General features: G+C 40.7%; 1 protein-coding gene and 1 long non-coding RNA gene across 3 annotated transcripts in view; one reads left to right on the top strand and one right to left on the bottom strand.

Annotated features, from left to right (window-relative positions):
• Positions 1-13,881, top strand: part of TRABD2B (TraB domain containing 2B) — a 321,979-nt gene extending 308,098 nt beyond the window's left edge. For both annotated transcript variants that reach the window (XM_077333817.1, XM_077333818.1), the window contains one exon: positions 7,751-13,881. In XM_077333817.1, coding sequence (XP_077189932.1) covers positions 7,751-7,967 — 217 coding nt within the window. In that variant the 3' untranslated portion in view covers positions 7,968-13,881. The remainder of the gene's footprint in view (positions 1-7,750) is intronic.
• Positions 13,882-15,287: 1,406 nt separating this feature from the next.
• LOC143836824 (uncharacterized) lies at positions 15,288-18,611 on the bottom strand. The gene is made up of 3 exons (XR_013230768.1): positions 18,511-18,611; positions 17,166-17,371; positions 15,288-16,104 (listed from the first exon to the last, which is right to left on the bottom strand). It is a non-coding gene; the product is annotated as an uncharacterized LOC143836824 (long non-coding RNA).
• Positions 18,612-19,319: the final 708 nt, after the last annotated feature.

The following is a 19,319-nucleotide window of genomic DNA, read 5'->3' on the forward strand; positions in this document are numbered from 1 at the left end:
TCCTCCACATAGAGAGATCCATCCCACGTTTTCCCTCTGCCCCATCATGGCTTTTTGCCTCCTGACAAGGCTGCAAGAGAAAACAAGCCAAACATCTCTCTCTGCTCCTTGGCTTGTCAATCACAGCAAGCCACCATTCACAGCACAGCAGTTCTCTCACGGACTGTAACTTTCTCCCACTTGCCAACCCTGAAATTAATTTTTTTAAGGCACTTCTGCATTGCTATGTGGTAATGCCATAACACAGATGAATTTTTAATAAAAATAAACACTGCCATGTTGTTATGGCGAAATGCCAGAATGATACAGCATTCCCTGTTTTTGAAATTTGTGTTCTTTTGCAGTGTGGGTGGATTTCTGAGATGCTATACATGGTCCCTGAAACTCAAAAAGACATTTTTTTGCCTGTTTTTGCCTGCCCAACTAGTGAGCAGGCTGGACAGGTAATTGAAGCCCGAAAAAACATTTTGTGTAAGTGACTGGCTTAAAAGCAACACACTCAGACCCCTGTATGATCAGGAGAAGGCAGCCTGATCATCTGGCCCCTCCTCTTTTAGCCTGGAACGGCCGATTCAGCCACTGCCGCGCACAACCCTAGTTTCATTTGGGGGAGCAGGGATTTCACAGGGCTTTCCACAATTTGTCGTGATACACACAATCCAAAACTTTCCTGTAGTCAATAAAAGTAGACTTTTCCAAAATCCAGTGTAGGTTTGCTACATGGTCATGAGTACCACACACCTCTTGAAAGCTAGCCTGAACATCCAGTAATTCCCTTTCAATGGTTGTTGCTATGCATTGTTGTATGATTTTAAGCAGGATTTTACCAACATGATAAATAAGGGCTATTGTATGGTAATTGGAACAATTTTTTTGATCCATCCTTTTTTGATAGTGGGATTAACACAGATTGTTTCCAATTTTCTGGCCAGTTATTAATTTGCCAGATTTTCTGGCACAAAGCTAGGAGATCTTCATACCTCACCTTGGGGTTGACAATCAGTCCAGTCCCAGCAGTAGCTGTCATGCCTGCACCATCTGTTCTGCTACCAAAGGGTGCTCCAGAGACAGAGGATTCCAGGAAATCCAGTTGCCACAGGCCAGGAGCTGCTTGCTCTCCCAGAGGATAAACAGCCTGATACCACCCAATCTAAGACCCAACACTAATATGTGAAACCCTGAGAGAAGGCACCCGCCCTAAAGACTCGTCAGAGGAGCAGCACCTGCCACCCCAGGTCAAGACCCTGGTAGGCCCTGAACGGCAGCATTGACGAAGGAGCTCTACCTTGACAGCTGTCAGAAGATTGGCATGCCTGTCAGCTTACTGTCAAGGTAGATGAGGTCCAACTGCACCTCCTTCCTCAGCACAATAACCCAGCCAAGTAGGTGCAGTCCAGTAGGGCTGCATAGTTCGTAGCCACCATGGAGGCAACACTGTCAAACTTGTTAGTCCAAAACCAGATGCTGGTAGCACAGGTACAGCAACTACACATGGCTATGACCACTCTGTAACAATCTGAGCTACACCTCTGCCTCTGCTGGAGCCTGTGGCATTTCCTGTGTGCTTGCTTAAAGTGCCAGGAAAGTTTAATGGCAACAGGGAGGATGTTCCTAATTTTCTGGTGCAAGTTAAGCTTTTTGTCAGTGCTCAGGATTGAGAATTCCCAAATGACCAGGCCAATGTCAGCTTTTTGATAAGCTTGTTGAGGGCTACCCCTCTGCTCCTGGCTGGGGTACCAGAGTTGGGAAAGTGAACTCTTAAGTGAACAATTATAACATGCTTTTCAGGACGGCATTTAGTATCATGGGAGAAGGTCCTGGATTGATATATAGCAGGAGAAATTAATTTCTTCACCTTGACTGAATAAAATCTGATTACTCATAATAGTTTACTTGCATTTTAACAGTGTACTGTTCAAATGCAAAAGTGTGGAACTGCTGAATTTTTATAGTGAAACGTAATTTCAAAGATGTTTGATTGAAAAACTTAGAAACTCTTTGTATTGCTTTAGAATGTTTTTTTAATATTGCATATACAAGTATTTTAATTATGAGACACCTATGGGCTTGCAATATCTATATGTTTTAGAAATGTATGAATACCTGCAAACCATTCAGTTTTCTCCTGGAAGGTACTGACTTTGCAGGCCCAGTTGGTGCTCAGATTGTTGGGGGGCATATGTGGGAAGTAACAGCATCCCTACTGGGTGCCCACCAGTGCTTATTGCAGCACATTGCTCTCCGTTCTAGGGTCATCTAGGGCACAGTTGTTCAAACAGGAAAGTCTGTGTGGTCTGACCGAGTTCTGTCAATGATGCTTCTTGCACAAAATTCTGTTCTATATTAAAGGAAGCATTAGAGATGTGAAGACCTAAAAAGTACTAGAAGCATTTGGCGGGAGGGGCTCCTTAGACTCCCCCCCCCCATTTTTCAGTGTGACTACTAGTCAAAGAACACAATACTTACCTTGCCAATGGTCTGATTTAGTATAACACAGTTTATATATTTATTACAATTTCCCCCAAAATCCCCCCTCCCCCACTTTTCCCATTAAAAACCCTGTTTTTTTTTGCCATGGCTATCTCTTTAGGAATCATGCTAGCCTCCTAAGAATGAGGTCAAAAAGGGCAATGCAAATATGTTCTTACAGAACCTTTTCCTCCTTATTAGCTGTATTTTGAATAAAGGTCAATTATTATATGGCCCATCAGCTTCCAGAAATGCTCAAAGTTTTGTCCTTACTCACTGGGAAAAGAAGTGAGACATTTCCTCACTTCATCATTATTTCTGGGGAATCTGCTTTACATATTTTCATGCAAATGCAGTGGGTGCCTGCACTTCTGCTCTATAGAGTTAGAGACTAGGTTTCTAGTGAGATACTGGGTTGATGCCGGATCTTCTTTTTTAAAGTATCTATTTTACAATGTCTCTCTTTTCTCTATTACTAATTGTAGATAAGGTGAATTGAATGGTTGAATCCAACCTGCTTTTTGCTGGTGAAATAATGGAAGGACCACCAAAAAGACGGGGATCATAGGATATATATGGACAAAAGCCATGTATGACAAACATTTTAATTAGGAGGAGAACTGGGGAAGACTGAGTGGAAAAGCTAGCTAGATCCAGCCTATTGTACGGATGTTTCCTGTGAGTTGATGCAATGGTAATTCTGTCAGATGTTTAAAGTACCCTGAGAAGCACAAGCTTTGCAACCAGTTGGTAGTGGAAACCACATGTTTCCACTATACTTGATAACATGCTCATTTAGCCCCCCAGAGTAAGGGCAGCCTCTGCCTGTGATCCATACGGGTCCAAACGGGTCTTCTCTTTTTAAATAGGAGCCACTCCATTTCTATTTTCCATATCAACATATCTCACTCACCAAATGTCGTTTAAGACTAGGTCTGAAGCCTTTTAGGATGTTCTTTATAGTTTAGCACCTTTTTTGTTGTGTAGGGTAGGATGGAGGGTAGAGTAATATCTGTCTTCCATCAAATGTATATATGTTCTAACTAACAAATGTTAATATTTGATTAAAGAAGAATAAGGCGAGTTGGGTTTTATACCCCGCTTTTCACTACCAAGTGCAGCCTCAATTGCCTTCCCTTCCTCTCCCCACAACAAAACCCTGCAGGAAGGTAATGAAAATATCTTGAGTCAACTCTGCCAGATCCAAAACTAGAAAAGGTGAGGCTAGGGTACTGAGACCGTATAGTTGAGGGGAATCAATTAAAGCAACCAACTTAGTTTTATGAAGAAAGTATACAGGAACTGAGAATGTTCGGCCATGAGAAAAAGAGGCTGAAGAGGCATATGATAACTCTATTTCAGTTGGTAGTAGAGGTTAGGTCTCATAATAATTGGTTTAAATAATGGATGGATGTATATTGGCTGGATACTAGGGAAACTGTTTTAACAATAAGGGCAGCTCAGTGGTAGAATCAGTTGTGCAGGGATGTTTTGGGTACTCCCTCCTTGGAGTTAAGTGCAGACTGGATGATTATTTGCCAGTGATACTTTAGGTCTTTGGTCCCCTTCCATCATTCTAATTCTACAGTGTGCCTCTTACTCCATGCCAAAGCAGTTTTGTACTTTACGTTCTGTTTCATAACTTCAGATCTAGAATCAACATGTACCTCCAAAGCACTTCTGGTTCATTGGCAAGATGGCAAATAACCAGAGTGACAATGGGAGCACACATGGAACAGCCAAATCTTTTACAAGCCAGGGGAACAAGCCAGTATCTTGGAGGATGCATCAAAAATTTCTGGCAATGCAAGCCACTGTAACAAAACCTAGAGTGGTTTACTGTTTAGTATTGACTTAGAACAGGGAAGCATATGTTCAAATCCCTACTCAACCATAAAGCTCACAAGGTGACCTTGGACTAATCTCTCTTGCTCTCTCTTAGCTTAATTTACACATAGGATTGCTATTTTTAGAAAATGAATAAAGGACGAACAATGTAAGATATGCGAGCTTCTCAGAAGAAGGGCAGAATAAAAATGTGACTATTTCAATCCTCTAAGGCAGAGGTGTTGAACTCATTTGCTACTGGTTCCACATTCAACATAAATTTCCATCCAGGCCATGTGTGCCATAAAATGTAATGCCGGGTACTGGAGATATAAGCTTTATAAAGGATACAGGTAAACCTAATTAACAATATTCTTTTCATCAATATACAAACAAAAAACCCAAATGATTTGTAAGAGTGAATACAATTGATTTACTGGGAAATTCCAAAGAGCCCCCCCCCCATTGATGATTAAATCCATTTAATCATATGCAAGATTAGATTTTATCCAACAGATATCATTAAAAGGGATAGGATATTCTACATTCCATACAAATTAGTTACTTTTTGTATATATAGGATGTTTAGGAGAAAAGTACCTAACTATGGTACTTTTTCAGTGCCCTCCTGTATGCCCAGCCTTAGCAGCCAAGCACAGGTATAATCTGTCTCTCACTCTTTGTTTCCTCTCTTCCCTCATACTCCCTCAATGAGGCACACTGTATTTCCTCTTCTGCCGTCCCCTCCCTCACCAACAACAATGCTGTGAGGTGGGCCAGGCTGAGCGACCAGCCCTGAGTGTCGCAGATGACAAGTTCATGGATCAGGCTCTCCCAGATCCTCCCACCGCCAATTCTCATTCCTTCTGCATTTCCTACAAAAGTAGAGGGGCTGAGGGGAAGGCTTGATTGAAAAACCATTATTGAAAGTGCCAAGGGATGCTTTTTATCTTTCTGGGACCACTTTTCCTACATGAACTGAGAGCAGTTATGAGGGAGAGGGAAGATTGCCATGTCCCATCCTCCTCAGCAGTAGCACCATCTCCCAATTCCACAGCTGTTCAGATGTGAAATAGTGACAGTGGTGGCCCTTTATCCCTTCTTTCCTCCATTTCCCCTTTGCTTCTGAGGATGGGACATCTTTCCCCTCAGAGTGGAATGAACAAGACACTCCAGTTGCCTCCAAATCCACGTGTCAGCTCTCCTCCTGGCCCCATCCAAACCTACTCTGCTCATCCATTCTCACTGATGTCCCTCATAGTCACCATTTGATGCAGATGGCAGTGCTGACCACTCAACTCCACCCCTCCAAGTAGTATTTTTTCCAATCCTCACTGAGCTATGGTTGGAGGACACAGAGAGTAAAAACGCAATGCCTCCTCTTTCTTCACATTCACTGCCATTCCCTCCCCACACTATATTACATCACCCTCATAGTTCTGTTCCCTAGCAATTTCCTTTCAGTTAGTTGACTGTTTCAACTACACACACCTCACCTTCTTTGCCCCCCCCCACCAGCCTCCTGCTTTCCTTTCCTTGCACCAATTGCTTGCAGGCCAGATAAGAGCCCTGGACAGTCTATTTATAGCCCCTGGGCTATATGTTTGACACCCTTGCTCTAAGAAGATGAACCTATACAAGGAAAATATCTGAAAGTTGCCAAAGCAAATAGCAGGTCATGACTGTGCCTAAATAATATGTGCTACTCAAACACATTTTTGTTTGCCTTTGAGGCTACTCATTTAGCTGAGTAATCAATTGACTGCTGTATTTCATATTTATTTCTCATATTTATTGTTATTACAAGTCTAAATGAAGGTCCAGAAATGTCACTAAACTAGTAAAATCCTCAAAATACCAAATGAAGCTTTTTGAGAACATTACCATCCAAGTTCTGTGTATGTTATTGAATTCATTCTGTATTGGGTGTCTGTGAAGAGCTGGCAAAATAAACTGCACACACAGAAAGTCTTTTCTCAGCAAAGAGACTTAGATGAAAAATGGTAGATATTCTTCAGGGGAGGTAGTGTCGACTGTGGTGGTAAGTCAGAGTGTGGAATCAGGAAGGGATGTTCTCCAGCTATTAGAAAAGCATCAAAGCATTTCTGAAGTAGTGGGAAGGAGGGCAAATGGAAGAGTTAATGTTGTCATCTCCTGTCTATGGACCACACAGACACTTCATGAGATTCTATGCCATTTTCCAGCTAAATAACCTTGAATCATTATAGCAATTTTAAAGTTAGGCTTTTATTTTTAAAGGATGATATATAGTTTCCTGACAGACTGGTTTTAATAAGGATAAAATTCTTGTTGTTGCCAAATCAGAAAGGACTTTCACATCTTTAAATCATTAGGTTGGGGAATGGGGTAATCACTCTGAAGGCGTGCTTCAAAGGTTACTGATTTTACAAGGCATTCACCCCTCTGCAGTAGTTTGAGAATCAAAAAATCTTCTTTCCATGCTGTCTTTCAAATAGAAGGCATTTCCTATTGCTGTATCTTCATCCTCACACTATAATTGATGGGGAAAGTAGTGGAAAGTATTTTAAGCAGTCTTTTCAACAAGAACACTTTATAATTTGCTAGATGTTACAATAATATAACAGATACTGTCTGTCCATTTCTCTATTTTAAACTGCTCATTTTCAGGTTCTTAAAAGGAAGTCAGCAAAAAAGACTTGCTCAAGCATGGTGAAAGTTTTAGCCATCAAAATGATTCTTGTAAGGATCCAAGAGAGACCCAAGTTATCTGCTTTAACAGGAAACTTATTTAAGAGAGCTGGTGGAAGTATGTTCAACAGGGATCACATACAATAAGATTTCCTCAAAAAATGGATCTTACAATTGAAAGGATGGCTGAATGAGGAGATAGTCAGTGGGAATCCTGAAAGCACACAGAATGATCTCATTAGAAATGGTGACTTGTAGTGAGTTCCACTCCTGTTAGTTGTGAGCTTTTGTTCTCTCTGTGTAGACATTGCTTGATGTAATTCGCCCTCAAAGATATCGTGCAAATGTGTGACCATCTAGCTCAGGAGTCCCCAATCTTTTCTGAGTCAGCAGGCACTTTTGGAAAGCTGACACAAATTAGAAGGCACAACCACACATTGGAGATTGTAGGAAGTTCAAACAGCCTCAAAATATCTGGGGATTAGGTTATGCACAACTCTGTAGCTCTTCAGCATTTCAAACACAATCTCTGTTTAACAGGATGCTTTTAAAAATGAGCATATTGTTTAAATATAAATTATTGCATGTATTCACATTGAGCTAGTTAAGGAACAATCCAATGATCAATTAGAACCTTTGCTGGACCCATCCACTTTCCAAAACCAGTCAGCTGATGTGACGGCAGCCACAGATACCATGCTGGTGTTTCCTGATCTAGCTGTTTGTCCAAAATCATATGAACTGGAGAATGTATTTTAATTTTATCCTCTATGTTTTCTCATAGCACAACAACAGTGCCATCCCACATTAGGATTACAAATGGTTACATCTCCATCAACCCATCCATCTGGTTTCCAAACCAGCTGGACCAGCAGCTGCACCCAGACATCATGTTCCACCATCATCTCCAAAGCTCTGCTCTAACCAGCAGTTTGACATCACCTTTAACTGTTTCTCTCTACGTGGCATTGGCTTCTTTTCTGTTGGACTTACTTTCCTGACACACGAAGGATTCACATGTGCAATATCCGGAAGAGAGAAGAATTATAAGCTTCCATCTTTTCATATCCATTCTCAATGAATGGTTTCACCTGGGCCTTCAGAAGTAAAATACTAGGATCTGTAACTGGTATACTTGTTTCTTGCCCAGATATAGTTTCAAAACTCTAAAGCTTTATTTTGTATACCGACTTAACATCTTCTTTTTGTAGAAGGATACTTATTTCCCATTTTGCTATGGGGCTTTGTAAAATATATGTGTTCATATAGATAAAAAAGAAAAAATAGTGTATTTATTCAACTGGTAAACTTATATTTGTCGTCATAAAATGTTAAAATCCTTGTTAAAAAGTAGTGACAAAGGATAAATTAATATTTTATATATTCCTTTTCAGTCAACATTAATAATAGTTGAATTGATATCCTGGAAAATATTGCGAAGCTTTCAACCAAATTTTCTCCCAAATCACCATTTCAAAAATCTTTTTAATCTTGTTGATGTTCAATGAAATAGAGCCTTTTTACTTACTCTTTGCATTTCTATTTCTCTTGGTAGCAGAGGAAAAGGAAAGCTAACATGACTTTCAGATGGCTCTAGAGCAAGAATGCTGATAATAAAAATGAGGGCTACTTCTGAAACATCTTATTAGCTAGAGAACTACAGTTAATTGGCTAGAAACATGGTAGTTTCCAAGATGCTACTGATAGACTTGTTAGCTTCTTTCGCAGTTAACTTTTCCTTACTCCAAAATGTGTAACATCTTGCATCTACCTTGAAATTAGCTCAGAAATAAGACCCATTATGCACGGGGGTTTTAGCGCACATTCGGGGTGGAATGGCAGCGACTAAAATCACCGATAACGCACAGTGCCGGCTGCAACTGGCCGCAGCTTCGGTGCATGCCGCCGAAAAAGCCGCGTTCGCAGAACGCGGAAGAAAGCGCAGCTTCCGGGTGACAGGGGCGCAACCAGAAGCGGCGCCCGGATCGCCGCGTGCATAATCGGTTACTCTGGGTTTTGCCGCTGTCGTGCCCCGCCCCGTGCATAACCGGTGTGTGTCGCGTCTTCCCCCTCCGCGTTTTCCATGTGACCCAAAATCGCCGTTTTGGCGGCCGTGCATAATGGGCCTAATAGGGTTGCAAACTCTGGATTGGGAAATACTGGAGATTTTAGGGAGTGGAACCTAACAAGGGTGAGATTTCAGGAGGGACTTAAATGGGACATAATGTCATAGAGTCCACCTTCTGAAGTAGGTGCTTTTTCCAGATGATCTGACCTCTGGTATCTGGAGATGAATTGTAATCCCAGAATATTTCCAGCACCACCTGGAGGCGGCAATCCTAAAAAGCAAGTATATCAGAACCATATTTTAAAAACGTTATGCTCTTATTTTTTAAAATGTAATGTTTGTCGCTTCTTAATTTCAATTTTACCTCTGTAAGTATAAGAGCTTGAAATAGCTTACCTTTAAAAGTGAATTGACAGCTGGGATTGTTCAAAGAAATAGGAGGTGACATTCTATACAAAAGTGCCTTAATGTCCCTTCCTGCCTCAGAAGGATAATCAAAAATTCTCACATTTAGTTTTTCCCTATAAATTGTTTCCCTAATTCTGGAAATCTTTACACAGAAGCAGGCTTCTGTGAACCAATTACTACTCTGCATACGTTTGTCATGTGTGAAGGGTAACATCAAAAATAATAATAATAATAGACTTGAATTCACTCTATTGGAATAATGATTAGGAATGGGCATGAATTGACTAAAAAACTAAAGTTCATCACAAATTTTGTAGTTAGTAGTTGAGAAATTGATGTTCATGAACTGAAGAAATGCTACAAACTTCCACAAATTTTGATGCAGTTTGTGATAGTTTGTGAAGCATGAAAAACAGCTTTGTTTTAAATGGCTCAGAGTTATTTAAACCCCTGCTTTCTTCTACCCACAAAAAAAGCCACAGGGAGCAGAAAACAGGGTTTAAATACCTCAGAGCCATTTAAATCAAACAGCTGAGTCTCTGCCACTCAGCTGAAGACCGCTGCTTTCTGTTCCCATGGCATTTTGTGGGGAGCAGATAGCAAGATTTAACTGGCACAGAGCCATTTAAAACAAATAGCTGAGCAGCAGGGGCTTAAACTTTAAATGGCTCATGAACCGGGTTGGTTCAGAAACCAACCTACTGATTGATATGGGTTTATGGTTTGGTCCATCGTTCAACTGCAAACTGAGCCACAAAAATGCAGTTCATGCTCTTCCCTAATAAAGAGGACCATCCACTTAAAGCTTTAAGCGCTGTATTTCTATCCATAATTCAGTTGAGACAGCCTGGAAATCAGTTGTCATTAAGCCAGGTAAGATTATATTTCTAGAAATTCCATTAAGTGAAAGCCAAACTATCATCTCAGACAAATAACTATATATGAGCACAATCTATGTGCACTGTTTAGATGAGTGTTGTCATTTCAGTTTATTTACTGATCCCATTCTAGTAAGCCCCATTGAATAACATAGGATTTCTTTCTGAGTAGCTTGTTTTGGACTTCTCTGTGTTGCTAAATGCACATTGCACACAGTGTAGGGAGTCCTGTTTTCTTCTCTTGCATTCTGAATAGACGCAGACCAAGAAAACTGGATAAATTATTCTAAATATGTAGCTAGATGTTTGTGTGACTCTGCGATAATAAAACAGAATATTGCCTTAAGCATTTATATGAGTCTTACATCCACTCATTTGCTGTCCTTTAAATAAACAAGGAGAATATTAAACTACCATTTGACATTCTCTAACTCATTTTAGTAGTTCCCTCTTCTCTCCCCTGAATAAATAACAACAATGAGAACTGAAAATATAGAATGTTATCCCAATGAATAGGTTTATTTGGTGCATAGTTCTACATTGTATATGTTGGCTTGGAGTGATTGCAGTTCAGTTCATGTCTGAACCATGAACCAAACTGGAGGCTTATTAAATGAGCTGGTTTATGGTTGGTGCCCCACAAACCCCATTAAAAGGGACCATACAATGCCTCAGAGTCCAGCCTTCAAATGAACCAGTTTTGCCTGCAGTTGGTAGGGAGTGGTACAGGAGTGTCCCCCCTGGCCTATGGGTTATGGCCAGCCCTTACCAGCAACTGTTTGTATTCTGGGGCGCAGACAGGCAGACCAGCATCAATCCTGTGAGTCTGGAAAGTGCAGGAAGATCTAAATAAATATTTACAGCCTGAAACTGTAAATAGAGAACAAGTAAATGTCTGGAGACACATAGTAACTGTAATGACTTATTGGCCTGGCAAATAACCTTGGCCTGGCAAATTAAAAAACAGTATAAAAAACCTTACTAAGGTCAAGACTGCTGTGCACAGACAGTCTTCCTCTTAGGGTTGCCAGCTTCCCTGTGAGGCTCGCTATCCCACTTCCCTCATATGGAGTCTGCTATGGGGAGAGAAAGGGAAGACGATTCGAAAATGCTTTGAGACACCTAATTCCTGCTGGGTCACTGCGGCCCATTCCCAGTTCTCTCAGATCTCTCACAACCCCACATATCTCACAGGTTGACTATTGTGGAGAGACAAATGGAAAAGGGGTTTGTCAACCGCTTTGAGACACCTTTGGGTACTAAGCAATAGGGTACAAAAATCCGTTCTTCTAAGGAGCAACCATGAAAGAACCATGTGAATCATAGAATCATAGAATCATAGAGTTGGAAGGGGCCATACTGGCCATCTAGTCCAACCCCCTGCTCAACGCAGGATCAGCCCAAAGCATCCTAAAGCATCCAAGAAAAGTGTGTATCCAACCTTTGCTTGAAGACTGCCAGTGAGGGGGAGCTCACCACCTCCTTAGGCAGCCTATTACACTGCTGAACACTGCTGGGCACATAACATTTTACCAACAGTGAAAACATGGGAGATAGAGGGAACAGGGTGGACACCTGTGTACTGTGACTACCCCATGTGTATTAGGGCAGAGGGGCATTTCGGTGAATGTGGCCTAATTCACACAAGAAGGGAAATGACGCAGAACTGGGAGGAATAGGTTGCCATGTAATCTTCCCCTAAGAAGGATTCTCCAGTCTGATTTTCCCTTCACATATCTGAGGACATGGCTCTGGAAAGCTCATCTGTAACCATTATGCCAAAATTCCCAAAGGTCAGTCCTCTCCCACAATCAACAAACATTCCACACCACAGGTTCTTGACACCCATATCTCCACACCCATACCCTCATTTGCCACCATGCCACCACAACCTCCCACACAACACACACATTCAACCTCATGCCCTTACAGACTGGACAACTCCTCCCCTTCCTCTTCCCACTGCCAAGCTCTAGCGCCCATTGTATTCTTGGATACAACAGGCTTTGCCCCTAGTCTTCAATATTAGGACAAAGATTTATTAAAATGTAATCAGTGTTTATGGGACCCAGAGCAGACAAGGCTCCATCCAAACCTCTGTTCAATTATCTTTGTGTGTAATGTGCTATCAAATTGCAGTCAACATATCGCAACCCCTTGACCCCAGCAAGAGGCTTTGAAGTTAAGTGAGAAGCAGAGATGGTTTACCATTGCCTTCCTATATCTAGTCTTCCTTGGTAGGCTCACTTCCAAGAACTGATTCTGCTTAGCTTCCAAGATCTGACAAGATCAGGCTGTACTGTGCTGTCTTCTCTCCCTTTGTGTAATTATATTTCATAGCCAATATGAAGTATGGGCAACCAGAATTTCATGCTGGGTAACTAACAGTGCAAATCTAAACAGAGTATTATCATCTGGCCTTGTCAAAGAGCCTTGTCAAATTACCTGGTTCTTTGCTACATAAATCCCCACATAATTTCCCTAGCATAATGCAAGGTAACAGCCAGTTGAAGATCAGGGGAGAGAGTGTGCCATGCTTGTTGTTTTTCAACAAAGGTTAAGATTAAGACAAGAATTATTCCAGTTCTGAGGAAACATATTGAACAGTGGAACTAGAACTAGTAGTTCAACTATTGGAATTCAAAAATGATTCTGCACTCCCAGGCTTTAAAAGGAATCTGTCTACCTCTTTGTGCTCATCTTGCCAATATTTCACTAGAAATGCTAACTTTATTTGCATTGGTGGCTGGAAAACCTCTTGTACACAATGAGAAAGGTAAGTCATGTTTTGTAGATGGCACATTTTCACATTGGGTCATACAATTTGTGGAACAAAATGCTGTAATCTTTAAAATGTTACAGTTACTAGCTCATGAATATGTTAAATCCTATGGTTCATACTGGTGTCACACTGTTGGCTTTTAGGGTAAGATGAAGCAGAAATACAGATTTTAGTGTGTGAGAAAGACACCATATGTGAAAGAGATCACATAATTGTGGCCGTTATCATAAACCATCATAATGTAGAACCCCACAGTCGGATTTTTAAGAGCTCAGGTTTCCCTGATATATTAAGAAAAACAAGAAGGTCAGTTTTTTTTAAAGTATGTAATAATTCTGTTATGTCTCTTTTCTATCTGGACTTGTAAACAGAATATGTTTAACAGAATGACTGCCATGTGCCTCTAAGCATTTCTCATATAGCCTTATTTTTATCAAGTCTGACAGTCTTGCTAAGCTTTAAAAACTAATTCTCCCAACACTCTTTTTAACATGACTGTAACCATTGTCAGTGGTGCAAATTAAGATCTAATATCTTAACATGATTTTATATTATTCAGCTGTTTCATTCCGAGCTACTAATATTATTCCTCTAAAATCAAAAATGCCATTCTTATCAATTGTCAGTTGAATTTTAAAAAATTGAAGTATTTTCCTTCTATTTCTCCATGTTCTGTGAATTTCACTGTTGGATTAATAAGGGGGGGGAACTGCTCTCTAACATTATTTGGTCAGAATATTTTTGTAATGTAATATATGAATAAAGGTTGTTACAGATTTACAGCACAATAACATTGTATATTGTGGTTCTGTTCTCAGTCTTCTTTTTATGCATACACATATTCTTTCTACTGCCATAGACCCTCCCAGGTGAAGAGGCAAATTGAATTCTCCCTCCACTACCCAATAGACCACTCATTAGTCTTCAGTCTCGACTTATTAGCCTTCATTGGTAGCAAAGTGCATCACATTGACCCATGTCAAGATTTTCTTCATCCCACACTACAGTCCTCCTTTCTCATTTCCCACTGCTTCCTAGTCTCCTTCCTGTCCCGTCCTTGCACCTGCCCTCCCCTTTCCATTTCCTACTCCGAGTAATTTTTAAAAATGACATGGTCCATGTTGCATTACATTGCTAAACCAAAAAAGGAACAAAACCCAACCTTAACAGGTAGGAACTCGAAAGTTGAGCTGAACAATAAAAATAATGTAAAACTGGTTTATTTTAGTGCACAGTTAAAAACAGAATAAAAACATCATAAAAACTATACCGAACTAACAACAGGACCAAACACGTTTCGACCCTTCCGGGTCTTCCTCAGTGGTTTAAATTATAATAATACACTATATAGCACTCTATAATGTGTAGCTGAATGGTTGAGTGGGGACTGTAACTTATGGCTCCAACCAATATGTATTAATTATATCCTTTTTGGAGACCAATTCCTCTGTTATGTCCCTTCGCTATCATTAAGTTCTGTACTCAGAGTGTATTCTTATGTGCGTCAGAAAAAGCCATCTTGCATTACAACCACAAACCTACATTATCCAAAGTTAAATAAAAACTTCTTTAAAGTGTCCAAGGTCTTCTTGGGATCAGGCAGGCAAAACACATTTCTCTTTTCTGGTGGTAGGAAATGAGCTGGGAAAGGGGTGGGCAGGTGATCTAGATGCCTCCTCCCGATTATACCATTAGCACAAAATGTCTTCTTTGGCTCCAGGGATAATGTTCAGAACATCAGAAATCCAATGAGACAGAAATAAACTGCAAAAAAACAGTAGAATTCCAAAGGGGGGGGGGGATACACTATAATTCTGATGTTTCTCCATAGCAATGGGGCAGTGTTGATTTTATTAAGGGAGAAATTCGGCTTGTTTTCCCTTGCAGCCTTGTCAGGAAGCAGAAAGCCTCAAGAAGAAGAAGAAGAAGAAGAAGAAGAAGAAGAAGAAGAAGAAGAAGAAGAAGAAGAAGAAGAAGAAAAGAAGAAGAAAAGAAGAAGAAGAAGAAGAAGAAGAAGAAGAAGAAGAGTTGGTTCTTATATGCCGCTTTTCCCTACCCGAAGGAGGCTCAAAGCAGCTTACAGTCGCCTTCCCATTCCTCTCCCCACAACAGACACCCTGTGGGGTGGGTGAGGCTGAGAGAGCGCTGATATCACTGCCCGGTCAGAACAGTTTTATCAGTGCTGTGGCGAGCCCAAGGCCACCCAGCTGGTTGCATGTGGGGGAGCGCAGAATCGAACCTGGCATGCCAGATTAGAAGTCCACACTCCTAACCACTACACCAAACTGGCTCTCTCAAGGGGGCAGAGGGAAAATGCGGGAGGGGTCTCCCCATGAGGAGGGCTGCAAACTTGAGATTTACCATCCCGCATAGCCAGCAGGAAGCCACTCGCGTTTTACCCCTCTGTATGGAAATAGCCTCACTATTCACAACCACTCCTTTTGGTAAGAGATTCTAGTTTTCAATACCCTGTACAAACATACAAGCTTATTCCCCATACTAATCTGGATGTATGTTCATATATTTGTGGGAGTGTGGTAACAAACCTGTTCCTAATACATGAACCTTTTTCATGGCTCATTTGTAAATGATTTCATTTAATGTAGAACAACTTTTAAATGTGCTAAAATCCAAAACTATAGCTTCCTAAAAAATTACCTTGGGAGGGGAAAATATACTGTCCAAAAGGCAGGTTTACATTTTTGTGCAAAACTGCATGAACTTTACACTTCCTGAATCCAACTATGTACTGTGTGTGAAATAAAAACACTTTTTGCAGCATGAAATTAAGAGGTATAATAAAACTCCAATCAATTTCTGGTGTCCTTGTAAATGGGCTCTCTTGTGTTTGCTCTGCACTTCTTCTCTCCTAACCACAGAAATGACATATAAAACACCAGGAAGAAAATGATGAAGAGGAAGGAATGACATAACTCCTCTCCTTGTGTTGAATCCAATAGTCTGTCCTCAGTAGTTCTTGGAGTAGAAAGGTAGAGGTACATCTGCAATTAGAAAGGGTTTAAGAGATCAGTTTAATAGCAAATTATATAATTGTTATATAGAACCTATATTTAAAAAAATGTGCAGCTCTGATAATCTTTTCGTAGCTTTTAGAAGCCACAGAAGCCTATTCTGTGATCTAAGGAATCTTAATTCAGAGTTTCATGATCTCCCTTGGCCTCAGCTCTGGGAGAACATTGCTTATTTCATGTCTAATAGTCATAAACAGTAAGGTAAGAGTATAGAACTCATTCAAAACACTAAATTGATCCACAGAACATTTGCATCCACTATACTCTTTTTATAAAAGTTTAAAAACTTAAAACAGAGATAAAGAATGCCATAACATTTGGCTTGCTCTGTTTTTTTGTGTAGTAGGACATTTGGGACCGCATTGCCTTTGTCATAAATCTGACAACATTCATTGAATATTTGATTAAAACTTGAACACACAGTTATACCTATTTTGGAGTCTGCCGAGAAGAGATTTGGGGAAAACTCTGTCTCTGAAATTAGAATCCCTAATCTGGTTTCTACATTTTTGTAAAGGCTGAATGTTTAAATGAATTCATTTGTAGTGCAGTCCATAATCATATAAAACATAAGCTTGATTTATGTGTTGCAATCTAGCTTTTAGATGAAAAATGGAATTAGTCTTCTTTACAAAATAGTTCCATCTGATTTCAATGGCAGTACATAGAACTGAGTGATGGTGACAGATTGGAAAGGAAGATGAAAAGAATGCTGCTTCTGACTCACAATCCATAAGAATGTTCCAGACTGCCAAAACCACAAGGAAGTGGCAATGGTATGGAAATGAAGTCTGCTGGTTGCATAACTGTTTTCAAGGAAGGAACACACACACTGAAGAAACATCCTTGTCCCATTTAGAGGAGATAGCAACAGAAGGGAGATGGAAATACAGGAAATTTCTGAACATAGAACCAGTATATGATCCTGCAACAATATATAAGGAATATATACATAGGATAGGATACTGAAATAATGATTAAGCATTGATTAATTATTCATAGTATGACTTTAGTATTTAAAATGAATATACCTTAACCACAAAGAAATTCAGCTGGCCTTGACTACAGCCAGGGCCTTCTCAGCCTTCGCTTCTGCCTGGTGGAATGAGCTTGCAGAAAACAGCAGAGTCCTGTCTGAACTTTCAGTCTAGAATCAGGGCCAATCAGACCTCAGGGTGACTACTTGGCCAGAAGCTCTTTGTGTCAGTGGCACTGGGTCCAGGGCCAGAAGACTCGCCTGAATGTTCATCCAAGTGGCAGAGACAGTGTGAGTCAGTTTGACAGTTTGCCAGAAAAGTGCAAGGCTCTCAGCATACTGTCAAGCTAGATGGCATGCAGCTGAAGTTTCTCCACTGAATGAGGACTGAGCCCAGCTGCAGATACTCTGAGTTTAGCAGCAAGTCTTTTCCAGCTTCTCCATGGGTGCAATTTGTGTATTCCCTGCCCATCTGCCTGGAAATTTGGATCCTGTGCTTCCTAGAGAATCTCTGACAGATGCCTCTGGCTTGGTTTGGCTCTGGACTTCTCTCCAGTTCCTGACTTTGGCTTGGCTTCTGGACCTGCTTCTATTATGAATTTGTAACCTCAGCCCTGTGCCCATTCCATTCCTACTTTGCCCCCAGCTGTCCAACATCTTGCTTCTGCCATACTTCTGCCTTGCTCCTGCCTGCTAAGGTTGTAGCTTGCACCAGAACTTTGGACTGCTTATGGACTTGCTCTTAAGCCACACCCGTCTTACTTAGACATATTTAATTATTGGAAAAGGTATAAATTATATTATTAAGAAGACCTAAATGGCATTAATAACTCATTAGAAATTCTTTTATATCAAAAGTGGTACATTTATTCCACTTCAGTTATATAAATATAAGGCCATCATACTTCATAAATTGCTCAGTGCAACCCCAATCTAGATCAATGAACAACTGGATTCTCTTGATAAACTCCTGAAAACCTCTTCCCATAAGATCCTTTCTTGTTCTGATTATTACTCCATGAAGCTAATGCTTTGCCATATCTGCTGCAACTAGTAGCAGCTGATTCTTGGTTGAGAACTTCACAGCTCCTCTACAGGCCACAGAGAGCAGTTCCCATCGCAGAATACGGCTCCTTTCTTGGGGTGCCAGCGTCCAGGTGAGGCCTGGAGATCCACTTGAATTACAGCTCCCCTGCAGGCCACAGAGAGCACTTCTGCTGGAGAAAGCATCTGCTTCGAAGGGGAGAGGGACTGTATGGCATCACCCCACTGAATCCCCTGTCCTCCCTAGGCTCCAAGCCCCAAATCCCCAAGAGTTCCCCCACCTGGATTTGCCTTCCCCCATCTGGCACCCTGCCTGCCCCCAGATCCTCTGCACAAGCTCAGTGGTGCCTGCCCACCTTCAGCAGCTCTAGGACCTTGAAGACATATTTGTGATGGTTGCCAGAATTTCAGATAAGGGAAAGTTTCCTGCCTGCCACTTCTGTTCATCTGCCCTGCTCCACACTTAACATGTACAGTGAGGGCTGCTATCTCCCCTTGCTTTGGAATTTGGAATGTACACATGCCTGTAACAATAGTACTGATGCCATGGTAAGACTTCAAAGCTCTTACAAAGCTCGTAAGAGTAGAGTAGGTAACTGTGCTTTGAGAGGAATGGAGGAGAAGGGACCCTGTTATACATGAGTGGTATTTTTGTAGAGTTTAAAGGTTCAAGATATTAAGTTCTGACTACAGTTTGATCTGAAGACATATGTGAAACACTAGTTATTATACTAAATCCATTTTACTAAAATGATATATTCCCTTCAATCCATTAGCCTATGTATAGTTCCATTTGAGTGTAATTAATAAACTACCACATGCAATGAAAAAGGAAAGTAGATCTGGGAGCCCAATTCAAAATTTATCTGATGCCTACCTATTAATATTTGCAGACACTGGATTAGACTTTTTGTATTATCCCTAACTCAATGCAATGGAAAAGTCTGTATTGCCATTGTAAAGGATTTTGTATTCGTATGAAAAGAGGTGGAGGATTCAAAGCTAAAACCCCTAGTTTTGTATAAAACAAAGACACAAGTCCTCGAAGCACAACAGAGAGAACACATTAAGGAGATAAGCTCACAGCAGAACTGAGTAATTATGTAATCTCTAAGTGCTGCTGGTGCTAAAGAATAGTTACTAATCATCTGTTATAACTTCCTAA

This window comes from Paroedura picta, chromosome 4 (genome assembly GCF_049243985.1).
Source record: "Paroedura picta isolate Pp20150507F chromosome 4, Ppicta_v3.0, whole genome shotgun sequence".
NCBI classification, from domain to species: Eukaryota; Metazoa; Chordata; class Lepidosauria; order Squamata; family Gekkonidae; genus Paroedura; species Paroedura picta.